Source organism: Sphaerodactylus townsendi, linkage group LG03 (assembly GCF_021028975.2).
Source record: "Sphaerodactylus townsendi isolate TG3544 linkage group LG03, MPM_Stown_v2.3, whole genome shotgun sequence".
Classification (NCBI taxonomy): domain Eukaryota; kingdom Metazoa; phylum Chordata; class Lepidosauria; order Squamata; family Sphaerodactylidae; genus Sphaerodactylus; species Sphaerodactylus townsendi.
This window is the reverse complement of record NC_059427.1, coordinates 14,345,457-14,371,896: the sequence shown is the minus strand read 5'-3', so window position 1 is coordinate 14,371,896 and position 26,440 is coordinate 14,345,457. Positions and strand designations below refer to the sequence as shown.

The window sequence follows — 26,440 nt, the reverse complement described above, 5'->3', positions numbered from 1 at the left end:
TTTTGGGGCTGTATTTCTTCGAGCCTGTCTATTTCTTATCCAAAGAACTCAAGAGTGACGTGTATTTATTTATTAATTTATAAATCCATATTTATCTCCCACGGGGACTCAAAGAGGCCTATGTCTTTCTCCTCTCCTCCATCGTATCCTGACAACAACCTTGGGAGGTAGGTAAGGCTGAGTGTGTGTCACTGGTTGAAGGGCACCCAGCAAGCTTCGGTGATGGAGAGATTCAAATTCAGTTCTCCTAGATCAGTGGTTCTCAACCTGTGGGCCTTGATACAGTTCCTCATGTTGTGGTGACCCCCAACCAGAGGTGGGATCCAGCAGGTTCTCACAGGTTCCCGAAAGTAGGTTACTAATTATTTGTGTGTGCCGAGAGGGGGTTACTAATTGGTGATTTTGCCACATGATTTTTGCCTTAGTTACGCCCTCCTCTCAGCAGTAGCGCGCAGAACTTGAAGCAGTCTAGCAGGAGGTGCACCGGCGTGTGTGACAGCGCCTGTGTGCATTCGTTTCCCGCCCAAGGACCGGCCCGGCAGCAGCATCCTTGCCACAGCCCCGCCCAGGAATGTCCCACCCCCGGAACGCCCAACCACACCCCCGGAATGCCCCGCCCAGCCCCATTGGCCACCATGGGAACCTGTTACTAAAATTTTTGGATCCCACCACTGCCCACAACCCTAACTTTTATCCATTTTACAGATGGAGAACACGGATGCAGAGCGTCTTAGGCGACCCCTGTGAAAGGGTCGTTTGACCCCCAATGGGGTCCCGACCCCCAGGTTGAGAACCAATGTGATAGAGTGTTCACCTACTGAGGCGAATTGATCTGAAGTTCTTTTTCCTTCGCTAGATCTGTCTCCTCTAGGCAGGTGGGCTATCTCATCACTGTTATTTTCCTGGACCAAATCAACATGGTCACGGCCCAGTAAATTCTGGCCGTGAACGCCTTTGACACTACACAGTTTAGTTTTTATTTATCGGTGGTCCTAAGTGGATATTTTGGATTGTAGACTTGTATGTGTTTTTGCAATTGTTTTATTTACACTGTAAGCTGCCTTGAATTCTGCGAGGTACAACAAGTAAATAAAATCAGACCAACTATAATACTGGCTTTTTCACATAGTCACTTTTTAGTACACAACTGTCAACTACATGCACTTTACAGGATTTGAAGGCATCGGCTTATTTACACAGAACACTCCCAGCAAGCGTGGGAAGAGCAAATGGTACAGGGCAGGGTTGGCCCCTCTCTCTCAGTCCAGGAAATCCAGCCCTTCTTCACGTAGCTCCTCCCTGAGCCACGGCAAGACTTTGAAGAGGTTGATGTGGAAGTCCCTGGCGTGGGAGGGGGCCTGCTCCAGGTGGTCGTTGTCATTCTGGCACTCAATTCGCAGGTTGTTCTTACAGAGGTCTACCACGCCCCAACTGATCACGCCCACCTGCGGGAAGAGGGAAAAGCTGGCGTGAGAAGCTCGCGTCTCAGGGCACCTAGAAAGTGCCATCAACCAGGTGGAGCAACTGAACGCGCACTTTGAGGCCTACACGGAGGTGTGAGCCTGCTGAGAAGTTGTGCTCAACCCTCTTGCGGCTAAGGCTGCCAGCCTCCAAATAGGACCTGGAATTACAGCTCATCTACGCAATGCAGAGAGTTGCCCTGGAGAAAACGTGGAGGGTGGACTCTATGGCCTTGAACCCCACCGAGGTGCCTGTCCCCCCCCAGGCTCCACCCCCAAACCACCAGGAGTTTCCCAGCCAGGATCTAGCAACCCTCCTTCGACCCATCTTAGGAGGAGGGAGTTCTTCCTGTTTTCAGGAGAAGCTGGCTATGGAGACAGCTGATTAGACAGCCTCTGTGACCGTCCTAAAAGCCACCTCCCTGCACCCTCCCCATCTGGCTGGACAGAGTGTTGATTGGCTGGCCTTTGTGGCAGTCAAGCTGCCTCAACCTTTCCACCCCAAATCAGAACAACGTTCATATTGCTTGGCTGTTGTGGGTTTTCTGGACTGTGTGGCAACTTCCCTCCCTCCCTGCCTTTGCATGCCACTCCTCCCTCCCCTCCCTCCCTCCCCTTCCCTTGCATGCCACCCCTCCCCCTCCCTCTGCTAGGGTGGGTGGGCCATGTCCAGATACTGGGCCCCCTCCCTCCCTTCCTTTGCATGCCATCCCTTTCCTCCCTCCCTGATCTGGTAGTCTTTGCTCCTAACATTTCACCTGCATCCTGCAGGTGAAACTTTGGGAGCAAAAACTACCAGACCGCGGCCACGCAGCCTGGAAAACCCACAACAGCCAGTTGATTCTGGCTTGAAAGCCTTCGACAATACTTTTATTTTTTTAATGGTGGGCTTTAAGATGAAGATATAGAACAAACAAACATGCCGGTGTTGGTGGGAGAAAATTAACAATTTAAAAAGACAAAAGTCTGCCTGGAACATGAGTGAAAATCCAGACGAGACAGAAGTCAAAGCCAGGACTATGGGACGACAGAGGAGGGTGGGCAGGCAGATTTAAACTTTACACTCAAACAGGAAAAACAGCAATCCATACCGGGAGATAGAACCCATGGTGGGACATAGGTTCTTTGGTTCTGGTGGGTTTTCCAGGCTGTGTGGCCGTGGTCTGGTAGTTTTTGCTCCCAACGCTTTGCTACCAGACCATGGCCACACAGCCCAGAAAACCCACCAGAACCAGTTGAATCTGGCCGTGAAAGCTTTGGACAATTCATCGGTTCTTTGGTTTGGTTCAGCAAATTATGTGTCAACGTTAATGAAAGCCGACATTCGGGCCAACTTTTCAGTCCTGCCCCAGATGCCATGCTGGAATGCTGTAGGATTGGAGCAGCCAATCACTGCAAGAGTCATGAAGAAATTGGATCTGAGGTTTCTTGTCTCAATAGGCCTGCGAATTCAAACAGGGCCTGGAATATATTTCCAGCGGTGAACCCGGGACCAGCTGGAGGGCCTACTCACCTGGATGTAACGCATCCTTTTCGCAACGATCAGGGGGCCACCGGAATCGCCTGCAAAATGGAAAAGGGATTTAGCAGGGGAAGTAAACGGGACTCAATCGGGACTCTTGATCAGGTTCCACACCAGGAGTTCAGCGAATTCCACAATTAAAATAAAGGAAGGGAGTGAAAGATATGGAGATAAGAGACAGGCAGGTCAGAGGACCAATTAATAAGCAAGAAGCTGGTCAGAGGACTGGAATCATCACCCATCTCAAATGACCCAGAGGTGGGATCCAACCAGTTCTCACCACTTCTCTAGAAGCGGTTACTGATTTTTTCTGAGTGCCGAGAAGGGGTTACTAAAGCAACCTCCCTGCCCAATAGGGACTGGAGGTGTGTGTGCGGCGGCGCCACTGTTTGAATCCCACCACCATCGGAACCTGTTATTAAAATTTTTGGATCCCACCACTGACGACGACCCATCTGAAACTTCCCCTGGATCAGTGATACTTAGTGGCTTGGGAGCCACACGTGGGTCTTTGATACCTGTGGCTCTTCTGAGCACTGTTCCCCAGCGTGGCACTTGCCCCATGATCCAGGAAAGTGGACAAAGCCACTGGCCGATGGAACTTGTTGCTGGCTGGTAGTTCCTGCCTCGGAAACACCCAGCCCCAAAGGGACCGGCGGATGGGCAAGTTGAAGGTCCCGTCCAAGGGGCAGAAGTGCAGGGCCAGGGAAAATATGTAGACGCAGCCATGGCGATAGCTACATATTGAGTAGATGTATCTTACATTATTGTATATGTGTGGTAGAGTGGCCCGTTGGCCACATAGTAGTCACGTAGCTTTCCGTTTCTGATTACTGTGAATGTGGCACCCTGCAAGCCATATACCTCTTCTCTCTACCTAACGTTTGTCACTTGGTCCTACTTGTTCCTTTAATATCAGTTTGATCTGCAGCAGATACCAAGAGATGTAACTTGATCTCCACACCCGGAACAGTTTCGGCTTTCCATTCCCACACATTAATATTCTGACCACCCGTTCTAGGTTCCCTGTGTGAACATTACAGGTGATCTTTCCTGACCCAGGATGTCCCTGTTCGTCAGGAAGAATAGGGTTATTTCCAGAGGTGGGATCCAGCAGGTTCTCACCAGTTCCCGAGAGTGGGTTACTAATTATTTGTGTGTGCCGAGAGGGGGTTACGAATTGGGTCCGCTTTTCCGTTTCCACGCCCTCGCCTCCCCGAGAGGCACACTGCCTTTGAACGTGAAGGTTCCATATAGCAATTGCGACTAATAATGTAACTCCCTGAACTGGGCTAATCCCTTTCAGGTACTGCAATTCATTGATTCTCAGCCTTTCATACCTTTCATCTCACCAGTCTCTATCAAAGAACCTGTGTGTTTCACCATTGCTGTGTTCAGATTTGTGAGTTGGGGCATTTTCTACAATGTGGTGATGATTTAGAAATGACCTGGTGCAAAAAAATTTGGGGGGGTCGTGGTGGGGTGGCTGCCCATGGGGGGGCATCCAACTCAGTTTTTGCCCAGGGCTCAGGTTTGCCTAGGTATGCCTCTGCCCCCTTTGCTGAGGGCGGGCTGGCGAGGGAACCTGTTACTAAAATTTTTGGATCCCACCACTGGTTATTTCTGCTTTAGGGAAGCAGAGCCATGATCTATACCTCTGTTATAATCTTTGGAAGAACCATGCCTTTATAGTTCTGCCATGAACGTGTGTTTAAGCAAAGACAGATGTCGGCGTGAATTTCATTAACACCATTCCTGCAAATACAGCCATACCGCTGAACATGCAGTTTTTGACAGGTAGGCCATTTTTGGTTGCCCTGAGTAATAGAAAACTCTGCCATGAGAGAAAATCTGACAGCGGTTTCTGATACTACCCCAGCTCAGGACACAATTCTGGCAGTGACTTCTGGGTGCCCTGAGAGGAGAAGGGTGCCAAGTCTCACCTTTGCAAGTGTTGGGGTCCACCTCAGGTTCAATACCTCCCGTGCACAGGAAACGTTCAGTCACCACCTGGGAGACTTCTGTGACGTTTTGGTACTGTTTGGCTTTCTTTGCATCTGCTTCGCAGGAGTGCTTCTGAGGAGAGAGAACAAAAGGCAGATTTACTTGGTCAGCCTGGGATATACCTGGAGCAAAACCTAAAGCCTTGGAGGGCAAATATCCGTAATATGCACCAAGGTGGCCAGAGCTTGTACCTCTTAAGAACATAAGAACGAGCCTGCTGGATCAGACCAGACTCCATCTAGTCCAGCTCTCTGCTACTCGCAGTGGCCCACCAGGTGCCTTTGGGAGCTCACATGCAGGAGGTGAAAGCAAGGGCCTTCTGCTGCTGCTGCTCCTGAGCACCTGGTCTGTTAAGGCATTTGCAATCTCAGATCAAAGAGGATCAAGGTTGGTAGCCATAAATCGACTTCTCCTCCATCAATCTGTCCAAGCCCCTTTTAAAGCTGCAGGTAGGGCTCACATGAGTCAGCAGTGAGAAGGCTAGGCCAGAATCTAGTCTGTGTGGAGGACTAGATTAAATTTATTAGCAGTCCTGAATTATGAGTTTAAACCTTGGTATTTATGTTTGTAATGTATTTTATTTTATGTGTTTTATCTATGTCTTAAGCTCCCCTGGAGATAATAAATGTTTACAATCAATAATAATAATAATAATAATTGCTGGGATCCGCACAAATACTACGCCGATACATTACAACTTCCTAGGCCTCTGGGTGAGGCTCGAATTGTAATGAAGGCCAACAACCAGCCAAAGATCTGGCAGCTGTGAAATCTACAATAATAATAATAATAGAACAGCACTTGAAACATCTTCGAATTGACAAAATTAACATCTGTCAAATTCAGAAGGCAGCCCTGCTGGGATCTGCACGAATACTACGCCGATACATTACAACTTCCTAGGCTTCTGGGTGAGGCTTGAATTGTAATGAAGGCCAACAACCAGCTAAAGATCTGGCAGCTGTGAAATCTACAATAATAATAATAATAATAATAATAATAATAATAATAATAATAATAATAATAATAATAAAATTAAAAAAAACCCATCTCCATCCCAGCAAAGCTAGAAGGCTTTCTTCAGGCTTTTCAAAAAGTTGGAAATTGTAGTTGCCCTCTATGACATAACAATGTAGCTACTATCTATTGCCAAAATATAGTAGTTCTGCAGAATTCTCAGCTTTTTGAAACAACCGCAGCAATTACAGCCTGGAAAACACTCTCTTGTAGTACAGGGAAGAAATGGTCGCTATGGGTCCTGAGACAAGCAAAATGGCGGCAGTGTGGGCGGGGCCTTCTAAAATAGGCACCATTCTGTCTGGAAGGATGGCTAAGGCATCTGGATTTCATGCTTTTGGGAAAGATGAATGCAAACCAAATTTGGGAACAAGCATACCAAGGACAGAGAAGCGTGTTAACTGGGCTAATAGAGGATGACGTTATGAAGATGATCCTGAAAAAAAACCCTTCTAAACTTTGGAAGCCAAAGCGGAGTAAAACCTTCCAGTGGATACAGACCATGCCTAATGATGGTTAATGAACAAATACAAACTATTGTTTCGATTCCTGATTTGACATACCCTAACTAAGCACAGTTAGTGGCACGGTCTGTCATGCTAAACACAATTAAGTTCAATTATATCAGGGTTTGGGCATGGCACCTGAACTTAGTGCGGACTTTGGGCCAGGCACGCTCTCTACGTCTAACCTACCTCACAGGGTTGTGGTGAAGATAAAATAGAGAGAGGAGAATGTGGTAAGCCGCTCTGGGTCTCCACTGGGGCAAAAGACAGGATGTCGACAACATAAATGATATTTTTAAAACTTCTATTGAGACTTCACTCCCTCATAGTGTAAAATTGGCAATTAATGCTGCAACAGTACTGACGGCTTAGTGCACATGGCTCCTTGCACAGAAGCATCCTCTCTCTGTTTGCTGTGTTTTGCTAGGACTCTTTCGCACAAAACGTTTGCCAAAAAGCTCTCTCCTCACCTTGTCACCATTCTTGATCCGCACAGTTCTGCGACGCAGCCCGAGCGTTGATAGATACTTATCCCGACAAGGAGTTACAAAAAGAGCGGGGATGTTCCCACCCGGCATCAGTTCTTGCTCTGATGAGACAATTAACATAGGCAGATGTGTCTATTAGCGTATTAGGAGCAGCAGTGGCGTAGGAGGTTAAGAGCTCGTGTATCTAATCTGGAGGAACCGGGTTTGATTCCCAGCTCTGCCGCCTGAGCTGTGGAGGCTTATCTGGGGAATTCAGATTAGCCTGTGCACTCCCACACACGCCAGCTGGGTGACCTTGGGCTAGTCACAGCTTCTCGGAGCTCTCTCAGCCCCACCCACCTCACAGGGTGTTTGTTGTGAGGGGGGAAGGGCAAGGAGATTGTAAGCCCCTTTGAGTCTCCTGCAGGAGAGAAAGGGGGGATAGAAATCCAAACTCTTCTTCTTCTTCTTCTTCTTCTTCTTCTTCTTCTTCTTCTTCTTCTTCTTCTTCTTCTTCTTCTTCTTCTTCTTCTTCTTCTTCTTCTTCTTCTTCTTCTTCTTCTTCTTCTTCTTCTTCTATTAGGGTATACTGAAAATGCTAGGAGAGACATCACAGGGTCTCCTACCTAGGCATCCCTCAAATTTATTTGACTGATATCCTGCTCTATCTTACAGACTTAGCCCCCTTCCGCACATGCAGAATAATGCACTTTCAATTCACTTTCACAATTGTTTCCATGTGGATTTTTCTATTTCGCACAGTAAAATCCAGCTGCCAAGTGCATTGAAAGTGGATTGAAAGTGCATTATTCTGCATGTGCGAAAGTGCCCTCTTTGTGGTGCTAGTTGCTATAGGAATTTTTCCCCTGTGTTTGTACGATTGTGTTTCAATCTGTACTGTTTGCTTGAGCACTCACAGCCTATGGCTTTTGTTTCAGTAGAGCTGCACTGCGTTCATTTCCAGTTAGTTTAGAACTATTTTTGTTGTTGTTTCCTTTGTCAGACTAAACTCACCTTTTGATTTTTTTGGGTAATAGTTAGGATGTCAAGCTGTGATCTGGGAGACTCCAGATCAAATTGCCAATCATAAGAACATAAGAACTGGCCTGCTGGATCAGACCAGAGCATCTAGTCCAGCACTCTGCTACTCGCAGTGGCCCACCAGGTGCCTTTGGGAGCTCACATGCAGGATGTGAAAGCAATGGCCTTCTGCTGCTGCTGCTCCCAAGCACTTGGTCTGCTGAGGCATTTGCAATCTTAGATCAAGGAGGATCAAGATTGGTAGCCATAGATCGACTTCTCCTCCATAAATCTGTCCAAGCCCTTTTTAAAGCTATCCAGGTTAGTGGCCATCACCACCTCCTGTGGCAGCATATTCCAAACACCAATCACACGTTGCGTGAAGAAGTGTTTCCTTTTATTAGTCCTAATTCTTCCCCCCAGCATTTTCAATGAATGCCCCCTGGTTCTAGTATTGTGAGAAAGAGAGAAAAATTTCTCTCTGTCCACATTTTCTACCCCATGCATAATTTTATAGACTTCAATCATATCCCCCCTCAGACGTCTCCTCTCCAAACTAAAGAGTCCCAAACGCTGCAGCCTCTCCTCATAGGGAAGGTGCTCCAGTCCCTCAATCATCCTCGTTGCCCGTCTCTGCACTTTTTCTATCTCTTCGATATCCTTTTTGAGATGTGGCGACCAGAACTGAACACAGTACTCCAAGTGCGGTCGCACCACGGCTTTATATAAGGGCATGACAATCCTTGCAGCTTTATTCTCAACTCATTTCCAAATGATCCCCAGCATAGAGTTTGCCTTTTTCATAGCTGCCATGCATTGAGTTGACATTCCCATGGAACTATCAACTAAGACGCCCAAATCCCTTTCCTGGTCTGTGACTGATAGCACTGACCCTTGTAGCGTGTATGTGAAGTTTGGATTTTTTGCCCCTATGTGCATCACTTTACAAATCTGCCATTTATCACATCTCCTGCCAGGCTAGGCATCAACAAAGCAAAGAGCTCACCGTGCTCCTTGCAGGTGGTCTGTGGATGGGGTCTCCTCAGAGCACGGCTGGTTCCTGCTGTACACGGTAAACAGATCGGCCTGTGAAGGAGCAAAGAGACATGAGGTGGGTTCCCCTTAATACTATCTGCACGAACTCATGTCTTTCTCCCAGGAGGGGTTCTCTGGACACTGCCGGAGTGTCCAGAGAACCCCACCAACTTGCTCTGCCATTATTCCTTCCTTCCTTCCTCTCCCTCTCACCTTGCTTCAGAGCTGAAAGTGACTTGCTTTCTGAGTGCCAACAAGGCGACATCGTAATCGTAGAATTCAGGGATCCCCAGATTCCGTAACTTCCCAACAGTATACTGAGGGTGAGATTTGAGTGCAGCCACCTGAAAGTTTTTTTTGCCTAGGGAAAAAGAAGGATGTAAATAAACTCCCAGGAACCCTGATGAACTTTGGCTTTTGTCAACTCAAAAATACCAGTTTATGGATTCAAGGCAATAAATTTAGTTTTACTTTTATGCTGGTTTCCCCCCATTTAAAAAAATGTGGATATAATGTTGGAATGAGTGACTTCTGCATATGGGTGCTGTATGACTGAGAGCAGGTACTGATTTCCTTCAGCAAGAGGAAGGGCAGCCTAGAAATGCAGTAAAATAAATAATATTTGGCAGGGCTTTTACACTGAAAAAAATACCGCATCAAAATGCTTTGGGAATGTGTAGAAATGTGTAGAATGTGTAGAAATGTGTAGAAATGAATAATTTCTAAACACCTGCTTAAGGCTTTTTGTGTCAGTGTCCTTTTTGTGTCAGTTTGTGTCAGTGTCCTTTTTGTGTCAGTGTCCTTTTTGTGTCAGTTTGTGTCAGTGTCCTTTTTGTGTCAGTTTGTGTCTGTGTCCTTTTTGTGTCAGTGTCCTTTTTGTGTCAGTTTGTGTCAGTGTCCTTTTTGTGTCAGTTTGTGTCAGTGTCCTTTTTGTGTCAGTGTCCTTTTTGTGTCAGTTTGTGTCATTGTCCTTTTTGTGTCAGTGTCCTTTTTGTGTCAGTTTGTGTCAGTGTCCTTTTTGTGTCAGTTTGTGTCAATGTCCTTTTTGTGTCAGTTTGTGTCAGTGTCCTTTTTGTGTCAGTGTCCTTTTTGTGTCAGTTTGTGTCAGTGTCCTTTTTGTGTCAGTTTGTGTCAGTTTTTCCCGTTCCCCTAATCTGGTGCCACCCGTTTCTCTCATTTTTGTCTTAATGGAGCCAAACTATCCTTCCCTCCCTGAAGATACCAGTGATCTGGCTCCACATGAATTTTCTGTTAAATGTGTGGGGTCTCAGTCTTTTAAATCAAATCCATGTTGTCTTTCCTTCCTAACAGTCTCAGGTCTCTCGTTCTCTGCTTGCTCCCACACTATAAACATTGGTCATTTAAATTTATTTTCTACAGTTGCCATCAATAGTAATGAGAAGAGGGAAGCAGGAAGAATCCCATGACTTGAAGATATGTCTGTTTCAGACAAGAATTCAACAGAGGAAGCTTTCTTCCCGTTCGTCTCCCGAGTTGAGAAAAGCTTGCTCCTGTTGAATGTCTGTCACAAACACCTGGACAGAAGAAAGGGAGGCAGTTGTGTCCTTCTCAAAGAACCCATTCTGCTCTAAGGGATTGCAATTTAAAAAAGCAAATAAGCAAGCGGAACAAAACCAAATAAACATACTATTCATTGTGCTCCATCCCTCCCACCGCACTTGCGGCTTTCAAACCAGCCCTGTTCCCCTGTGTTAGGGGCAGTCAAGTTGGTGCCAAAAGGCACCATGGTGGCTGCCAATGACTTTCCTGCCTCTTGCCAAATGTTTTTAGGAAGTGGGGCTTTTGCCCAGTAAGCCTTCTGGTTGGCTGTGCAGATTTTTAAAAGCATTAGTTTGGCAGCACAGCACAAGGACTGGAGACAAACCGTGGCAGCCATTTTATGGCTGGATCCATCTCCCGCAGCAGCCATTTTGTGGTAGTTGTCTTGTGGCCACGCCCACCATGCTTTGTCAGAATTCTTAAGGTGATGACAGACTCCAAAAGGCTGGGAGCCCCGGCACTATGTCTTCAGCAGCCGCGTGATCGGTAGCAACCATGTCTATGTAGTGAAAATTTTGCACGTCTTTATTTCTGTAGCTCCAAAGGCTGTAAAAGGCACGACCACAGTGCAGGCTGATTTCCTTTTCTTCCCTGACCAGTCTTTCTTCTCTGCCTCCTCACCTGGAGAGAACTGGGCTTACCTACGGTGACCAGACGTCCCGCTTTTGGCAGGACAGTCCCGCCTTAAAACAATTTGTCCCACGTCCCGCGGGTTTTTTTGAAGTGTCCCGATTTTTGGAAGGCTGCCGCACTGCCTTCTGGGGCGCAAGGCAGTGCGGCAGCCTCCTGCGCACGCGGCCGCAGGAGCACTGCCTTCTGGGGCGCTCCTGTTTCCCGCCCTGTCACAGGGCGGGAAACGGGATAGCCCCAGAAGACAGTGCTCCTGTGGCTGTGCGCGCATGCGCCCGCACACGGTGCCCGCCTACCCGTCCATCCTGGTTTACAAAGGTGACCATCTGGTCACCTTAGACTTACCTATCTTTACTGTGATCTGGTCGGCCTCATCATCAATCGTGAAGCAGTGAGCTGCCGTCAAGACGTACTTCTGAGAAACGAGGGCTCCTTTGCACATCTCGGTTCCACGCCCAGGACGCTTTGATTTGAAAGAGAAGAACAATGTGGATATTTAATAAGCACATCAAGATTTTCTTCTGGTCTGATACATTTTTTAAAAAGATTACTCCCAAACCAGAATCTGGGAGATAGGGTGTCAAAAATCCCCTATCTCTACCAGGGAAGCTAAATGGGTAACTTTGGGGTAATGGCTCTCATTAATCCCACCCAGAGGAGAGCCTTGGCTACTGCAAGATGTAATGTGCTGCCATCGGCTCTGCTGGAGGGAAGATGCAAGAATTTGGAAAGTTCTAAAAGAGTTTGTTCATGTGATCCGATTACGGTTGAAACACTTGACCATTCTCTGTTTGTATATACAATACAATAAGATACGCATGTATATATAATACAATAAGATACACATGTATATACAATACAATAAGATACGGATGAAATACATGAATTCCATTTTCTTGCAATGTTCTCAGCGGCAAGAGTGTTCTAAGATACCCAATCTCCTGAACAGCTCTGATGTGCTCTTTTGTGAAACTGTTACAAATTTTATACTGGAAATTAGTAATTTTAACTGTATTTCTCAAACTTGTTTTGCTTTAAAATATTGTCCTGTTTTGTATGCCAGTAAAGGCTTGTGTGTGTGGGTAATGGCTCTCCCTCAGACTAATCCACTTCACAACAGCAGGGAGCTTTAACTCACCAAAGCTCAACCCGGGAAAACACTTTGCTGGTCTTTAAGATGTTACTGGACTCAACGCTTGCTCTTGTACTGAAGAGCAACATGGCTGTCCACATGAAACAACTACTTCATAAGGTTATTGTGAGGATAAAACAAAGAAGAAAAAATCATGCAGTTTATGAAGGAAGAATGAGATAAAAATGTTCCAGACAGAAAATATACCAGATGGGATGATGGATGAACTTACCAAGATGGAGATACTGACAAGCCAGGGATTCTTTTCTTCATCATCTGCACTTTGGAACTCCTTAGCCAAGCCACACATGCTTAATGCCTCACTCTCATCTAGAGGGTGACAGAAAGAGAATCACATTGTTAGACGCTCAGACACTCTGTCGTCTTAAGGATACAAGGGTTGAAGGGAAGGCAAACAGCTTGCCTGGGAAGAGAAGTCAGTGAGAGAGGATGATGCCAAAAACCTGAACCCCTGAGCTTTCCTGGGAGGGGGGATGACTGAAATAGTATTGGACAAAGGCTACAGAGCTGGACTTGGGTTTGTGAGATATGGGATCACATGCCACCTGAATGGACAGAGATCCATTTAGATCAGGGGTCAGCAACCTTTACCACCCAAAGAGCCATTTGGACCCATTTTCCACGGCCCCGAAGATCTACTGAGCCAGAGAGCCGCCTCCAGTTTGGCCCCTCCACTCACCTTTCCTGGAGGGACACGCCCACGCTACCCTCCGACCTCCAGGCCACACGGAGCCGCAGTATAAGGCTGAAAGAGCCGCATGCGGCTCCGGAGCCGCAGGTTGCAGACCCCTGATTTAGATGAATGGATGTCCCTTGGGAATGATGGAGAATTTCCAGAGAAACCATAAGGCGCTTTGTTAAAAATGGGTCTCGCTGGATGCCTCTCATTGAACTAACCGCTGTTTTTAAAGGGAATTTTAAAGGGAGTCAATGATCCCATTTTATAATTGCCGGAGCCTATGACATGTAAACTATTTATTGGTATCTAGTCTTTGCTCCTTTTGTTCGCTTGTGATTGTGATGGAATTTTATGTTGTACACCGCCCAGAGCCCCCTGGGGATAGGGCGATATAGAAAACTAATTATCTATGCAGCAATTTTTGTTATTAATTAATTAATTAATTACAAAAACTGCTGCATAGATAATAAGAATATATATGTACATCCTATAAAGTATGCTCAAGCATTTATAAAGTGCCCAGTCACAACCTCAGCCTTCCTTTTCCTTCCTCTTTCCGATCAAATTTCTATAATTCGTGGCTGCAGGAACAAAGTTGAATACATATGGGGAATGGTTTTCTTGGCACAGAAAGTAGCTTATGTTCAGGGGGCAATGTTAACCCCCCACACCAGTGGAAGTCTTGGCGGGGGGAGAACCCAGACATGAAGCCACAGAGTTTCCAGCAATCCCTAGAGTGGACTGACATCAATAGCAGTCATTCCCAACAAGTGATTTTGCACTATTGCTGTTTTCTTTAGATTATTTTTCTCTTGCCAGGAAAACCTCAGCCCTGCCCTGCAGCTGAGAGCTCATTCCCATACTGTGTTTCAAGGGAAGTTATAAAGTGTAACCAAATGAAAATCTATACCAAAATATATAAAAACACAAAAATATTAAAAGCATCCAGATCCATAAAACAAAACACTAAAAGCTCAAAGCCAGCAAATTAAAATACTCATTCAAATCACCGTTTTTAGAAGTATCATAGAGTAAAATAAGTAGCACAAAATTGGTCATTAATAAAACCCTGAATTCCCAACAAAACTCTAGGCACATGTCCATATCAATGACTCTGGTGGCCACGTGGCCACTGAGAGCCACAGCTCTGAAACACTGAGAGTCCCGTGGGCAGGTTGTAAAATCACAGAAACAAAATAGTCGAATTACCGATCATTTCGTCAAAGGCCTTCTGCATGGCTTCCATGTCTTGGAGTTTAAATACGTGTTTCTCTCCAGTTTTCTTAGAGGCCAACTCATTCACATTTTCTATGTTGATCAGGTCCCCAACACCAAACACGTAGACATCTGGGCAGAAACGTGGATGGAAGCACAGGTGAGCTGAGAAAATTCTGGGCCCCATAGTGGAAAGGCAGCTACAAGTAGCTTGATGTTCTAACACTGAACTACAGCAAAGTGCCTTCACAGGGCATGGGAATGTGATGGAATTTAGCAAGTGCCAGTCACACAATCCAGTAATGAAGGAGTTAATCGTTGCATGCTAATTAGTTATGAGGTCAGAAGTCAGTGACCAGGTAATTGATACCTATGGGCTGGGTGGGCTGCATGCAGGTCTGCACGTAGGCTTTAGATCAGTGGTGGCAAACCTTTGGCACTCCAGATGTTATGGACTACAATTCCCATCAGCCAATTGGCCATGCTGGCAGGGGTTGATGGGAATTGTAGTCCATAACATCTGGAGTGCCAAAGGTTCGCCAGCACTGCTTTAGATATATGTTCTTTGTTGCACTCTGCATGTCGCTACGTAGTAGCCATGTAATAGTCTAAGCAGCAAGCTGGCTGTTGGTGCCAGCTAGTAAGAAAGATGTTTATTGTTTTTCTTCCAAGTTGCCCTCCCCTATAGTAAGTAAACTTTATTTCAGGAAAGCAACTGGTCTCTGCCTCATTATTGCATTAACTCTGCTAATTAATTATTTGTCCACACAACAGAATGCCTTCCTTCCACCGACCAATAGCTGCCTGCACCCCAAAAAACTTTGGAAAGGGAACGATTTAGTACATCAGTCAGAATCCTTTCACCATTGATTTGGATGGTGGATTTCCACACATTTTTTTTTGCTTCCGTCACAACAACATCCAAGCCAGGGCAAATATCCCGTGTGCAAGATCCCTTCAGCTCCATCTTCAGTTGAACCTCTTCCCCTATAATTTTCGTCTCTTCCAGACTTTCTCTCCTTTCTTATCTTTTTTCAGTCCTTAGCTCTCCCCCTCCATTTCCCTTGATGTGCTGACTACCCTGACGCTCAACCTATCCATGCTCCTAATTGATCCCACCTGCTCCTGACTTTTATGTTGATACTTCCCCACCATTCTCCCTCCAATCCACCACAAAAAAATAAACCTATCCTCATCTGGTGCATAGTTTGCAGTATTTATTTATGCTACTGTTTCCTGTGTTCTCAAGAAAGCATCCCTTCCTTGACAAATCAGTCCTCCCCAATTGTCATCTGATTTCCCTTCACCTCTGAACCGGAACATTTTCCTTGCTCCCATCATCTTTTTCCTTACTCTTGATCTGGCTTCTGCCCTCACCTAAATCAGTGATGGTCTCATTATAGGAGGATCAAGTCTCCCACAAGGGTTGCTAGGTCTCCCTGGCAGCTGGGGATGGACGGGATTTCGTTGTGTTATTTGGGCAAAAAACTCTATGGTTGAAGGCATGTTTACCACAGAGTTTTGCCCAAATACCAGAGATTGTATCCCTCACTTGGAAGTATCCCTCACGCCAAGGCCAAGGGCTCAATTTAAACCTTGTAAGACCCCCTTCAGCCAGCTGGATGGCCCTATTGCCTTGTCGGTTGGATGTTTCATACCATTTGATTGCATTCTGTAAACCAGTGGTGGCGAATCTATGGCACGGGTGCCAGAGGCGGCACTCAGCGCCCTCTCTGTGGGCACGCACACACATCGTTCGTCATGTGGGGGGGGGGCTGGGCTGCTGGGCGTGCACCACAGCAAACGGGGAGGACTCAGCTGGCAGACCTAGTGCCTGTGCTCTGGGTGGCTGCTCCGGGGGGGGGGGGGGGGTCGAGGCAGCAGAAATGCTAGAGAGGCACAGGGGCATGATTCACCCGTTCGAAGCATTGCATGGTTGCTTCAAAGCAAAGAAGAAGAAGAGTTTGGATTTATATCCCCCCTTTCTCTCCTGCAGGAGACTCAAAGGGGCTTACAATCTCCTTGCCCTTCCCCCCTCACAACAAACACCCTGTGAGGTGGGTGGGGCTGAGAGAGCTCTGAGAAGCTGTGACTAGCCCAAGGTCACCCAGCTGGCGTGTGTGGGAGTGCACAGGCTAATCTGAATTCCCCAGATAAGCCTCCACAGCTCAGGCGGCAGAGCGGGGAATCAAACCCGGTTCCTCCAGATTAGATACACGAGCTCTTAACCTCCTACGCCACTGCTGCGTAGCCACCAACTACCACCAAGCTTACTCCCGAGTAAAGCACGCCTCAGAGCCAACCGTTTTTCTAAACTAAAACCTCAGCATTCAGGCTCAATTGCCGTGTGGGAACTTTGCGATAAATAGGTGGGTTTTGGGTTGCAATTTGGGCCCTCGGTCTCGAAAAGGTTCGCCATCACTGCTGTAAAACTGTCTCAAGTCTCAACAAGAAAGACTGCCCATAAATAAATAAATAAATAAATCCTAAACGATGGCTTGGGAATGGCAGTGGATCCCCATTATACCCGTTTTAACATAAAGAACTCAGGAGATGTGTGAATTCAGTAGCCACATCTTCCTGGACTTTTTTTTTATGTTGGAATGCTCTGCTGGGTCCTAGCGCCTGCCCACCTCCCATTCGGATTCTCTGGCAGCATTTTAAAATGTTACTTCAGCACCTCTTCCATTGAAAATCATTATTATTTTCACTGGAAAAAAATAGCGCTTCGATTTTAAAAAAAGAAAGAAAATGGCGAACGCAACTTTACCAAAAGGAAAGTCTCCCTAACAGGCATCCGGAGCAATATGAATGCTTTTTTTAAATCAAAGGGCTATGTTTCCCAGTGAAGATTATAATGGTTTCAACGGACGCGGTGCAGAAACAACATTTTAAAATACTGCCAGAGAATCCACACTTTTTTACCATGTGGACACACGCTGCTCCGACTTCCGCCGGAGCACGCACGAACGCACTGAGTTCTTTTGGTTGAACAGAGTATAGTCAAAGATTTCCACCCCACCCGCCATTCCTTCACAGCACCTGCGTATCTTACCTAAATAATCATCACGATCTCCAACACGCTCACGCCCAATATTGAGGAATTCCCGAATTTGCCTAGTAACAGTATAGGGTTCACCACCCATGTTGAAATTGCCTGCAAAGACAGAATCCTGTTTATAACGGAAAGGGGCTTGGAGCAAAGATGACGTGGGCTTTAAGAATTCTGCGGGATCAAATCAGTTAGACGCTAAGCACAATTAGGGTTCCCAACCACCACCTTGAAAAATGCCAGGAGATTTTTGGGGTGGGGCCCGGGGAGGGCTTAGGGAGGATATGATTGCACTTCTGGATGTTGCTCTAAGATTCCTCCTCTAATTTCTATGATCTCTACCATAGGGATTGGGGGGAAAGTCCTAGAGCGTCACTATATGGAGGTCATTTTTTCTCTCGCTCCTCAGTTCCTCAGAGGTAAGAAATTGGGGCTGGGGACTGGTAATTGGGAGGTAATTGGGTAAATGGGAGGCCTAAGCACAGTGTTGGTATATAGCAGTGGTGGCGAACCTTTGGCACTCCAGATGTTATGGACTACAGGGGCTGATGGGAATTGTAGTCCATAACATCTGGAGTGCCAAAGGTTCGCCACCATGGGTATATAGTGAGCCAGGAGACATCATGGTGTGCGCCCTTCCTGTTCCTCCCTCTATCATTCTGGGAGCTTACAACATCTATACCCCCGGAGAGGGTTTTTTTTATTGATAGTTTAATACTGGACGCCATATGGCTTATACGGAACGCTGTAATTTTATGTAATTTTATATATGTAATGACATTAATGATTTTAAATGTTATTGTTATTGCTATATTGTTTATAATGTTTGTTGTCCACCGCCCAGAGCCCTTAGGGGATGGGGCGGTTTATAAATGCAATAATAAATTAAATCAATCAATAAATAAATCATGGTCATTGCAATGCACCTCCCAAAGCTCCATTGTGGAATGTACATCTCCCAAAATATCGAAAACATATTCAAAACCTCAAGAAGGGGGCAGAACCAAATGGTTCAACCAATCAGATCAAAATCCCAGGAGCAAAACCAATGATTGCCAACACACCGTCCCCAGGGACACTAAAGTGGGAACATCACTATTTTGACATATTGGTGGAGTGCAGGGGTACCCAGCATGGTGCTTGTGGGTGCCATGGCACCTGCCAAAAATTTTTCTGGTTCCTGCCAAGCATTTTTAGGAAGTGAGTGGGGCCAGGGAGGGCTTTTGCTTGCAAGAATTTTGATTGGTTACTGGAGACTTGATTGGCTGTGCAGCTTTTTAAAAAATGTTGCTTTGGCAACAACTGTAAGGTTGTTTAGGTTTGCTAGCAGCCTGATTCAACCTTGGGTCTACATTCCTCCATCTGGGCGTTGTGCCCGGACCCATCTTTATCTCTTCCTGAACCTTGCTGCATGCTTGCCTGCCTTCACTGGCTTCTGTTCTGTGTGAATCTATCTCCTGGTGGGAATAGTGGGATGGGAAAACAGGGTTGTTTTGCATTGGGGTTTCCGCGGGAAAACGCTGGCCTGTAAAAGTGGCTGCTTGGGAGAGTCTGGTCAGATTCCGCATTGTCTGTAGAAGATCATGATTGCCAGTCAATAAAGAGCTTTTAAAAGTTACTGTTGTTCTGGACTTTGCTGATTCCTTACAACAACTGCCACAACAACAAAAGGTTCTGCGTTGCGTTACTGAAATTAAGCTGGGGCAATCATTTTGTGGCTGGCTCCATCTCCTCAGGCGGCCATTTTGTGGCAGCCATTTTCTCCCGGCAACCACCGTGCCATGTCAGACTTCAGGCTCAAAACGTCAGGCTCAAAATGATGGGGACCTCTAGCATAGTACACGTGCAAAGAAAAAAAAAGTCTCATTAAGAGAGAAAATATGGAACCTCTTGGATAAACACACTGGGGAAAACACAGGGAAAGCTCTCTAAATGCGAACTCTGTTTCAACCAGATTTTCTCACCATCAGTTACGATGATTATAACATGGCGGGTGGTGGTGATAATAGGAAGGGGATTCAAACCCCGCCGTTCTTCGTCTGCTTGCTGATTGATCATCATCTCATAGACCGACATCAGGCCAGCCTTCATGTTTGTTCCAGGCTTAAGCAAGTGATCTGGAGAAGGAAGATGAAGATGGAAGAATATGTATTACTCCAGGCTCCTTGCTGCCAGCAACCGTTCTTGGGACTGAAGGGCTCTTTCTCTTTCATCCTCTCCAGCAGTGTTTACGACCTCTTAGATGGATCCATCTTACCTGCAGACCTTGCATCTTGGAGGTCAGCCCTGCAAGTCACCTCACGCCTGGCCTCAATCAACAAGAGCCCTGTGAGATCATATCCAGAGTCTCGTTTTCCTTGCTGGCCAGCTAGATGTCCAAGGAGGCATGTAACAGGCAAACCAAGGCCAAATCCGCCTTCTGTTGTTGCCATCAATTGGTATTCATACATATCCTGCCTCCCAACATGGAGGTTCCATTCCACAGAAATTCTGAACATGGATACTCCATATCCCCTCCCAGCAACACCTTGTATATTTGTATTTGTAGAAAATGTCTCACACTGTGCACGGAGTCAAATCCTAAAAGTCTCATCTGTCCCACAGAGGCCTTTGATTCGTGCGCGTGTATAAAAATGATTTCACGTCTAAGGGCCACTCTACTGCCGAAATTGTCCTCCCAGTCTCACGCTACAGTATCACCCATCCTGCCTCATCCAAAACCCTCTCCCAGGCGCAGGACAGGAGTACACCTCACCTTCATGCTTGAGCTTCTCCAGTTCATCGATAACCCAAGCGGCGTTACTGCTACGCCGATCAGTCGTTTCCACGATCACTTTGGGGTCGGTGGCAAAAGTGATAATGCCATAATTGGGGGTGACGTCATAACTGGAGACCTGCAAGGGGAGGCCGGAATGTCAGGAGGGGAACAGGGAAGAGCCAAATGAACACAGCTCAATATTAAAGGGCCTACTGTGCCTGTAAACGGTTGGCGGGATTCTGCCTGCTTCTGCATCTGTGAGGAATGGGGGCGATTTTTGGAAATGCCCTCTGAAATACTGACCCAGCAGACTTGGATTCCCCTCCCAAGTTACTCCTGGCATCCTCTGGCTCTGAGCAGCAGCATTTCAGAGGGCATTTCAGGCTGAAACAGGATAGCATGTGCTTTTCCCATATGGAAATGACAGGCAGGAGTAAACGTATAATATCTTCAATTTCATCCCCAACTGTTCGAGTTAAAGAATCTGGCTATGGGCCATTTCTTCCCATTAGCCATTTTTTTTCCAAAGTTGTGCTTAGATTTATTTAATTTACTTCTCCTCTGGCCTATCTTTCTTCCGCATAAGAAGCCAAAGCAGACTGCAATACTCTCCTCTTCATTTTACTCTTACAACCACTCTGTGGGGGAGCGGCAGAGTCTGCCACTGCCAGGTTGAGGCCAGGGCTGTCCCACCCTCCAACTCCAGAACTGCTTTTGGTTGGACAGTTGCCCCAGGATAGACCCTCAGCCAGTGGTGGGATCCAAAAATTTTAGTAACAGGTTCCCATGGTGGTGGGATTCCAACAGTGGCGTGGCGCCAATGGGGCTGGGCTGGGCACGACAGGGGTGTGGCCGGGCATTCCGGGGCGGGGCATTAATAATTTCTCTGTTACTGTAAAAAACTCTTACTGTAAAAAAAAAGTTCCTAATTTCCAGCTGGTATCTTTCTGTCCATAATTCAAACTCATTATAGCAAGTCCTATCGTCTACTACCAACAGAAACAACTACTTCTCCTCTAATTGACTGCCTGTCAAATACTTAATACTTTCAAATACTTCATTTTGTTTCTAGAAATCAAAAGAAGGATACTTTTAAATGGGGAGCTAGTAATCTGTTTATATTGAATTTTAATTGTTTAGTTTTGATTGTACTTAGTCGCCTGTGATTTAACCTTGTCGTACGCCGCCCGGAGCCCTTCGGGGATAGGGCGGATTATAAAACGAAACAATAAATAAATAAATAAATAAATAAATAAATAAATAAATAAATACTTTCCTGAAACAAGGAACTTTACCATATTTCTAAAACATGTTTTTAAAACAGCCCAACAACAGGGAGAATTGTCCCGTTTTCTACCTTCGCTAACCAGCCACAAAGGAAACAACAGGACTTTATGATTTTTGGACCTAATGGGATTTCTAACGGAAAAGCAGACCCAATGAGTAACCCCCTCTCGGCACACACAAATAATTAGTAACCCACTCTTGGGAACTGGTGAGAACCTGCTGGATCCCACCTCTGCTCTCAGCCTCAGAACAGAGCAAGAGGAAAGAGCTCCTCCTCACACAATTTCCTCCACTCCCCTGTGCCTCAGAATGGGTCTGCTTTCCTCTGTAGCTGCTCCTGGGCACACCCTTTAAATGCTTCTCCAAGGAAGGGCCAACCTTGGGCTTAGCTAGTCCTCCCTCCCCAATCCGACCCTGGGGAGTGACAAGCCCCTGGATCAATGGTTATTTGCCTCATCTCCGCCCCCGCCCCCCCCCCCCGGTCAGGATGGCTCTCTTCCGTCAATCTGGAAAGGGGAATCGAGCCACTATTACCAGCTGTTACTCAAGCGCCAGCCCGTCCCCCCCCTCCCCTCTGGTCAGTTGGCTGTAGGCCGGGCCGGACTACCACCCTCCCGGGTGTGAAGTGGTTCCTGTCTTTTGTGTTCTCTTGGTTACTATACTGGCCCTTTCCCCACTTACCATTTGCTGCACGCTACTCAACCCAAATAGCGCGGGGTCCAGCGGCACTCCCCACGAGTCCGGGCGGCAACAGCACCGCCCTGACTCTGCCGCTCTTGTGTCCCCTCAGCGCGCGTCATTTCTGGCGCTGAAAAAACGGCACCTTTCGATGACCCCGCACAGAGCATGGGGCAGTGGGGAACACGACCCCACACCAGAAATGACTCGCGCTGAGAGTAGCGCGCCACAAACGGTAAGTGGGGAAAGGGCCACTGTGTGTGTTCCTCTCTTTGTTACTGTGCTGAAGCCACGGCGCCTTGGGGATCTAGCCTGCGCTCTGTCCCGCAGAATTGTCTATGCTTCGCTATGCTTTGGTTACCAGATAAAGTCTACAGTCTGATAACTATTTCAAGCTAGCTGACTCTTGAGCAGACTGTGCCGAGTCCAGGTCCTGCTGTAACCCCAGCTGTGGGGGCTTGCTGGCACGGCATGCCTTCAGTGGAACTTGCAGCCTCCTGAGGTAAATGGAGGTGTCACCCTCAGACAGGTAGGTTAGGCTAAAAGAGGTGACTGGCCCAAGGTCATCCAGCGAGCTTCCTCAGGTCAGTGGGGTTTCTAACCTGGCTCTCCCAAATTCTAGTTCACCACTCTAACCACTACACTGCACTGCTCCCGGTTTTTGACGCTGGCTGCAATAGAAATTATTCCGCCCCACACTGGATTCCCATCAAAGACTGCTGGATTCCGTGTTGGCCTCTGTCCCTCAGAAACCCAATCAGGTAGTAGAATTTTGATCTCAAGAGCTGGTAATCCCATCCAAGATGTGTTCTTTGTTTCTCCATGGTCCCCTTGGTCTGGGGGTGCACAGGGGAGCCCCACCTTCTCAAGGAGCTTGATGATCACATCCTTAGCCTCATTGAACTTGGCCTTGCCCACACTTTGAGAGGCATCCAGAACAATGTAAATGTTCATCGAACCACCAGGAGTTATTCTGATCCTTCGCTGTTCTGTGTCCGCTGCAGGAAGAAAAGATCCAGGGATCAGAGGCATATTTCCCAGGTTTTCTGAGGCCCTTTCCCCACTTATCTTTGTCCGAGGGATGCTGCGCGCAATTCCCAGCGCGCACAATTCCTGGTGCGCGCCCTGGCTTCCCCACGTCATCAAAAGGCGCCATTTGAAAAGGCGCCAGGAATTACGGGCGCTGAGGGGGCGCAAGAGAGGCAGCTTTGGGGCGGCTGCGTTGTCGCCGCCCCTGAAGTGGGGAGTGCAGCTGGACCCCACGCTACTTTAGGAGAGTAGCGCAGGGCTTAAGGTAAGTGGGGAAGAGGGGTGAGTTTCTACTCATTAGCTTCATGTCCAAGGAAATCTGGGCAATTGACTCCTTCCTCTTGCTACACTAACCTCAAGAAGGCCCGCTCTACTGAGGCAGCAAATTCCCCTCCTTCCTGACCCATATCCTCCTTTGAAACAGCTATGCCTGGATTTCAGCTAGTAAGAGGTTATATAAAGGCTAGATAGGAAAAAAACACTGGGAAATCTATTGTCATTTAATCCATTGTTTTCTTCAGGGGTCTCCAGTGTGCTGTTCGTGAGCACCACTGTGCCTGCCAACAGCTTTTCTGGTGAATGCCAAGGGTTCCTAGGAAGGACCAAGGTGGGACCAAGTATAAGGTGACCAGATGGTCACCTTTGTGAACTGGGACAGGCGGGCGGCCGCACGCGCAGCCGCAGGAGCGCACAGCCTTCTGGGGCGCTCCCAGAAGGCCGTGCGCTCCTGCGGCTGCGTGCGGGAGGCTGCCGCACTGCCTTGCGCCCCAGAAGGCAGTGCAGCAGCCTTCCAAAAACCGGGACACTTGAAAAAACCCGCGGGACAAGTTGTTTTAAGGCGGGACTGTCCCGCCAAAAGCGGGACGTCTGGTCAGCCTAACCAAGTAGGACTTTTGCCCAGCAAGGCTTGTGACTGACTGTTGGAGATTTGATTGGTTGTTGAGATTTTCTACAAGTGTTTTGGCAGCAGCTGCCGTCACAGCACAAGGATACACATCGTAACTGCAGTTAAGCTGTGGAATTTTTATGTCTGGCTTCACCCCACCGCCTGTGGCAGCCATTTTATGGCAGCCATTGTATGGCTATGCCTACAATGCCATGACAGGATTTCAAATATGCCTGCTGGAAAAGATTAGGGGACCCCTGGTCACCTTTTGGCAACTATCCAAAGGATCCTCGCCACAAGCCCATTATCCCTCCACCTTTCACCAAAACTCACAAACAACTTTATCAGGATCTGACGACTCTGCGACTTCAGTGAGGGACGCGACGAACTGGGAAGATACTTCTTCTGGGGTGTCGTAGGTGAATGGGCCTGAGTTAGAAAGGGGAGAATATGGAGATTAGAAACTGAAATATAGAAACTCCATATAGAATTATGGAAATTAGAACCTGGACATGAATGAAGGACGTTTGTGAGGTAATTAATTCATAGGGTTGCTGTATGAAAATCAGCTCTATAAAGGACGCCATGGTCCTCATAAGTTTGTAAGGCCTGAGAAAAGCTGTTAATTAGGTCATTTATTCTCACGGTCACCATAATTTGGAAGCGACTTAACAGCACCGGACACCCCACCATTTACTCACTACGGCATTCTGGTTCTGTTCCAGTCCAGGCACTTGACTCTTGGCAAATCCGATATTTGGATCCCATGAGAGCAAGTCCATTGTCACAGTAGTAGCGGACTCGGTCTTCTATTCGGTACCGGGTGCCTTCTTTTCGGGCACCAATAGGGACTCCAGGGTTGGGGCACTGGCCACCTGAGTGGAAGAAGAGATGACATGGTTGTAGATACTGCCATTGTATAACACATCTGAGTGAGTGTGTGTGTTAACAACACAACTGGGGTGGTATGTGCACTTAAAAACATCTTCCAATTATTCAAAAGAGGACAAAGATAAGGGCTTCTTCTAGGGATAAGCATAAGCATGAGCATTTTTATTGTCATTGTGAACGCACAACGAAATTTACAGCAGCATTCCTCGATGCACACCATTTCAGACTCATACCCCATCCTCACTTTCCCCTTCCTCCACCCATTCTACACAGCCCCAAACACATCAACACGAAGCCGCGGAGTTTAGCATAGCCACAGCTCTAGAGTAGAAGCTGTCTCTAAGCCTCTTTGTCCTAGTTTTGATAGACCTGTATCGTCTTCCAGATGGTAACAGTTCAAAAAGAGAGTGTGCTGGATGAGACGGGTCTCTCAGAATATTTTGGGCTTTCTTTAGGCTTCGGGAATTATAGAGTTCTTCCAAGGAGGGGAGAGGGCAGCCGATAATCCTCTGTGCAGTAGTGATCACCCTTTGGAGCGCCTTCCTATCTGCCACTGTGCAACTGGAGAACCATACACAGATGCAGTAGGTTAAAACACTCTCCATAGCACAGCGGTAAAAGGACACCAGGAGTTTTCCATTCAGTTGTTGTTTCCTTAACAGTCTCAGATAGTACAGTCTTTGCTGGGCCTTCTTATCCACCGCGGCAGTCTGTACGCCCCAGGTCCTCTTTAATCATAACGCCCAGAAATTTAAAACTAGCCACCCGCTCTACTTGATCTCCATCTATAGTCAAGGGCTGAATTTCTGAGCTATTCCTTCTATAGTCCACTATAAGCTCCTTTGTCTTGTTAGTATTAAGAACCAGGTTATTTTCCCTGCACCATGAGAGCAATTGGTCCTCCTCACTCCGATAGGCAGACTCATCCCCTCCAGAGATGAGCCCCACCACCGTTGTGTCATCGGCAAATTTGATAATGGTGTTACTATGATAGACAGGAGTACAATCATATGTATAAAGGGTGAACAATAAAATAAACAACGAGAAGGCTCCATGACATCCACACAGTGTTGAGCGAGTGGCTGGGGGCACAAGAAGTGTTTGGCGGGGGCGGGGTGGGCCCCACTCTTGTGGCAGTTTGGCGCATGGGAATTGATCTGAGGGGCTGGGGGGAGGAAGCTAGGTATGAATGCTTTGGCAAGAGGCCGACCACCCAGCTGAGCATTGCAGCGAAACTCCAGTAAGAGGCCGACCGCCTGCCGGAGCTCCACGGCAGTGGCAAGGGCATCCCATCCACCAGCCAGCAGGGTGGTGGGAAGAGCAACTTGCCCTGGGGAGGCACCCCTGAGAAGGGTTGCCCAGTGTTACAAAGCAGATCAGAATCCCATGCTTCGCCTCATGCTTCTTATTGCTATAAAATAATTGGCTATGGCCAAGTAATTTTCCCCAGCCATGAGTGTTGCGCGTTCATTGGGTTAAAGGTAAGCTGACCAGACGTCCCGCTTTTGGCGGGACAGTCCCGCCTTCAAACAATTTGTCCCGCGTCCCGCGGGTTATTTAAATTGTCCCAATTTTTGGGAGGCTGCCGCAC

General features: G+C 47.2%; 1 protein-coding gene across 1 annotated transcript in view; it reads right to left on the bottom strand.

Moving 5' to 3' along the window:
* Positions 1 to 1,023: 1,023 nt before the first annotated feature.
* CFB (complement factor B) overlaps positions 1,024 to 26,440 on the bottom strand; it is an 86,960-nt gene continuing 61,543 nt past the window's right edge. The window contains exons 22-36 of the mRNA XM_048487245.1: positions 24,660 to 24,833; positions 24,292 to 24,387; positions 22,905 to 23,041; positions 20,076 to 20,214; positions 19,285 to 19,437; positions 17,324 to 17,425; positions 14,263 to 14,400; positions 12,586 to 12,683; positions 11,567 to 11,684; positions 9,245 to 9,392; positions 9,003 to 9,082; positions 6,980 to 7,098; positions 4,926 to 5,058; positions 2,974 to 3,023; positions 1,024 to 1,445 (exon numbers count right to left, since the gene is read on the bottom strand). Coding sequence (XP_048343202.1) covers positions 1,260 to 1,445; positions 2,974 to 3,023; positions 4,926 to 5,058; positions 6,980 to 7,098; positions 9,003 to 9,082; positions 9,245 to 9,392; positions 11,567 to 11,684; positions 12,586 to 12,683; positions 14,263 to 14,400; positions 17,324 to 17,425; positions 19,285 to 19,437; positions 20,076 to 20,214; positions 22,905 to 23,041; positions 24,292 to 24,387; positions 24,660 to 24,833 — 1,871 coding nt within the window. The 3' untranslated portion in view covers positions 1,024 to 1,259. The remainder of the gene's footprint in view (positions 1,446 to 2,973; positions 3,024 to 4,925; positions 5,059 to 6,979; positions 7,099 to 9,002; positions 9,083 to 9,244; positions 9,393 to 11,566; positions 11,685 to 12,585; positions 12,684 to 14,262; positions 14,401 to 17,323; positions 17,426 to 19,284; positions 19,438 to 20,075; positions 20,215 to 22,904; positions 23,042 to 24,291; positions 24,388 to 24,659; positions 24,834 to 26,440) is intronic.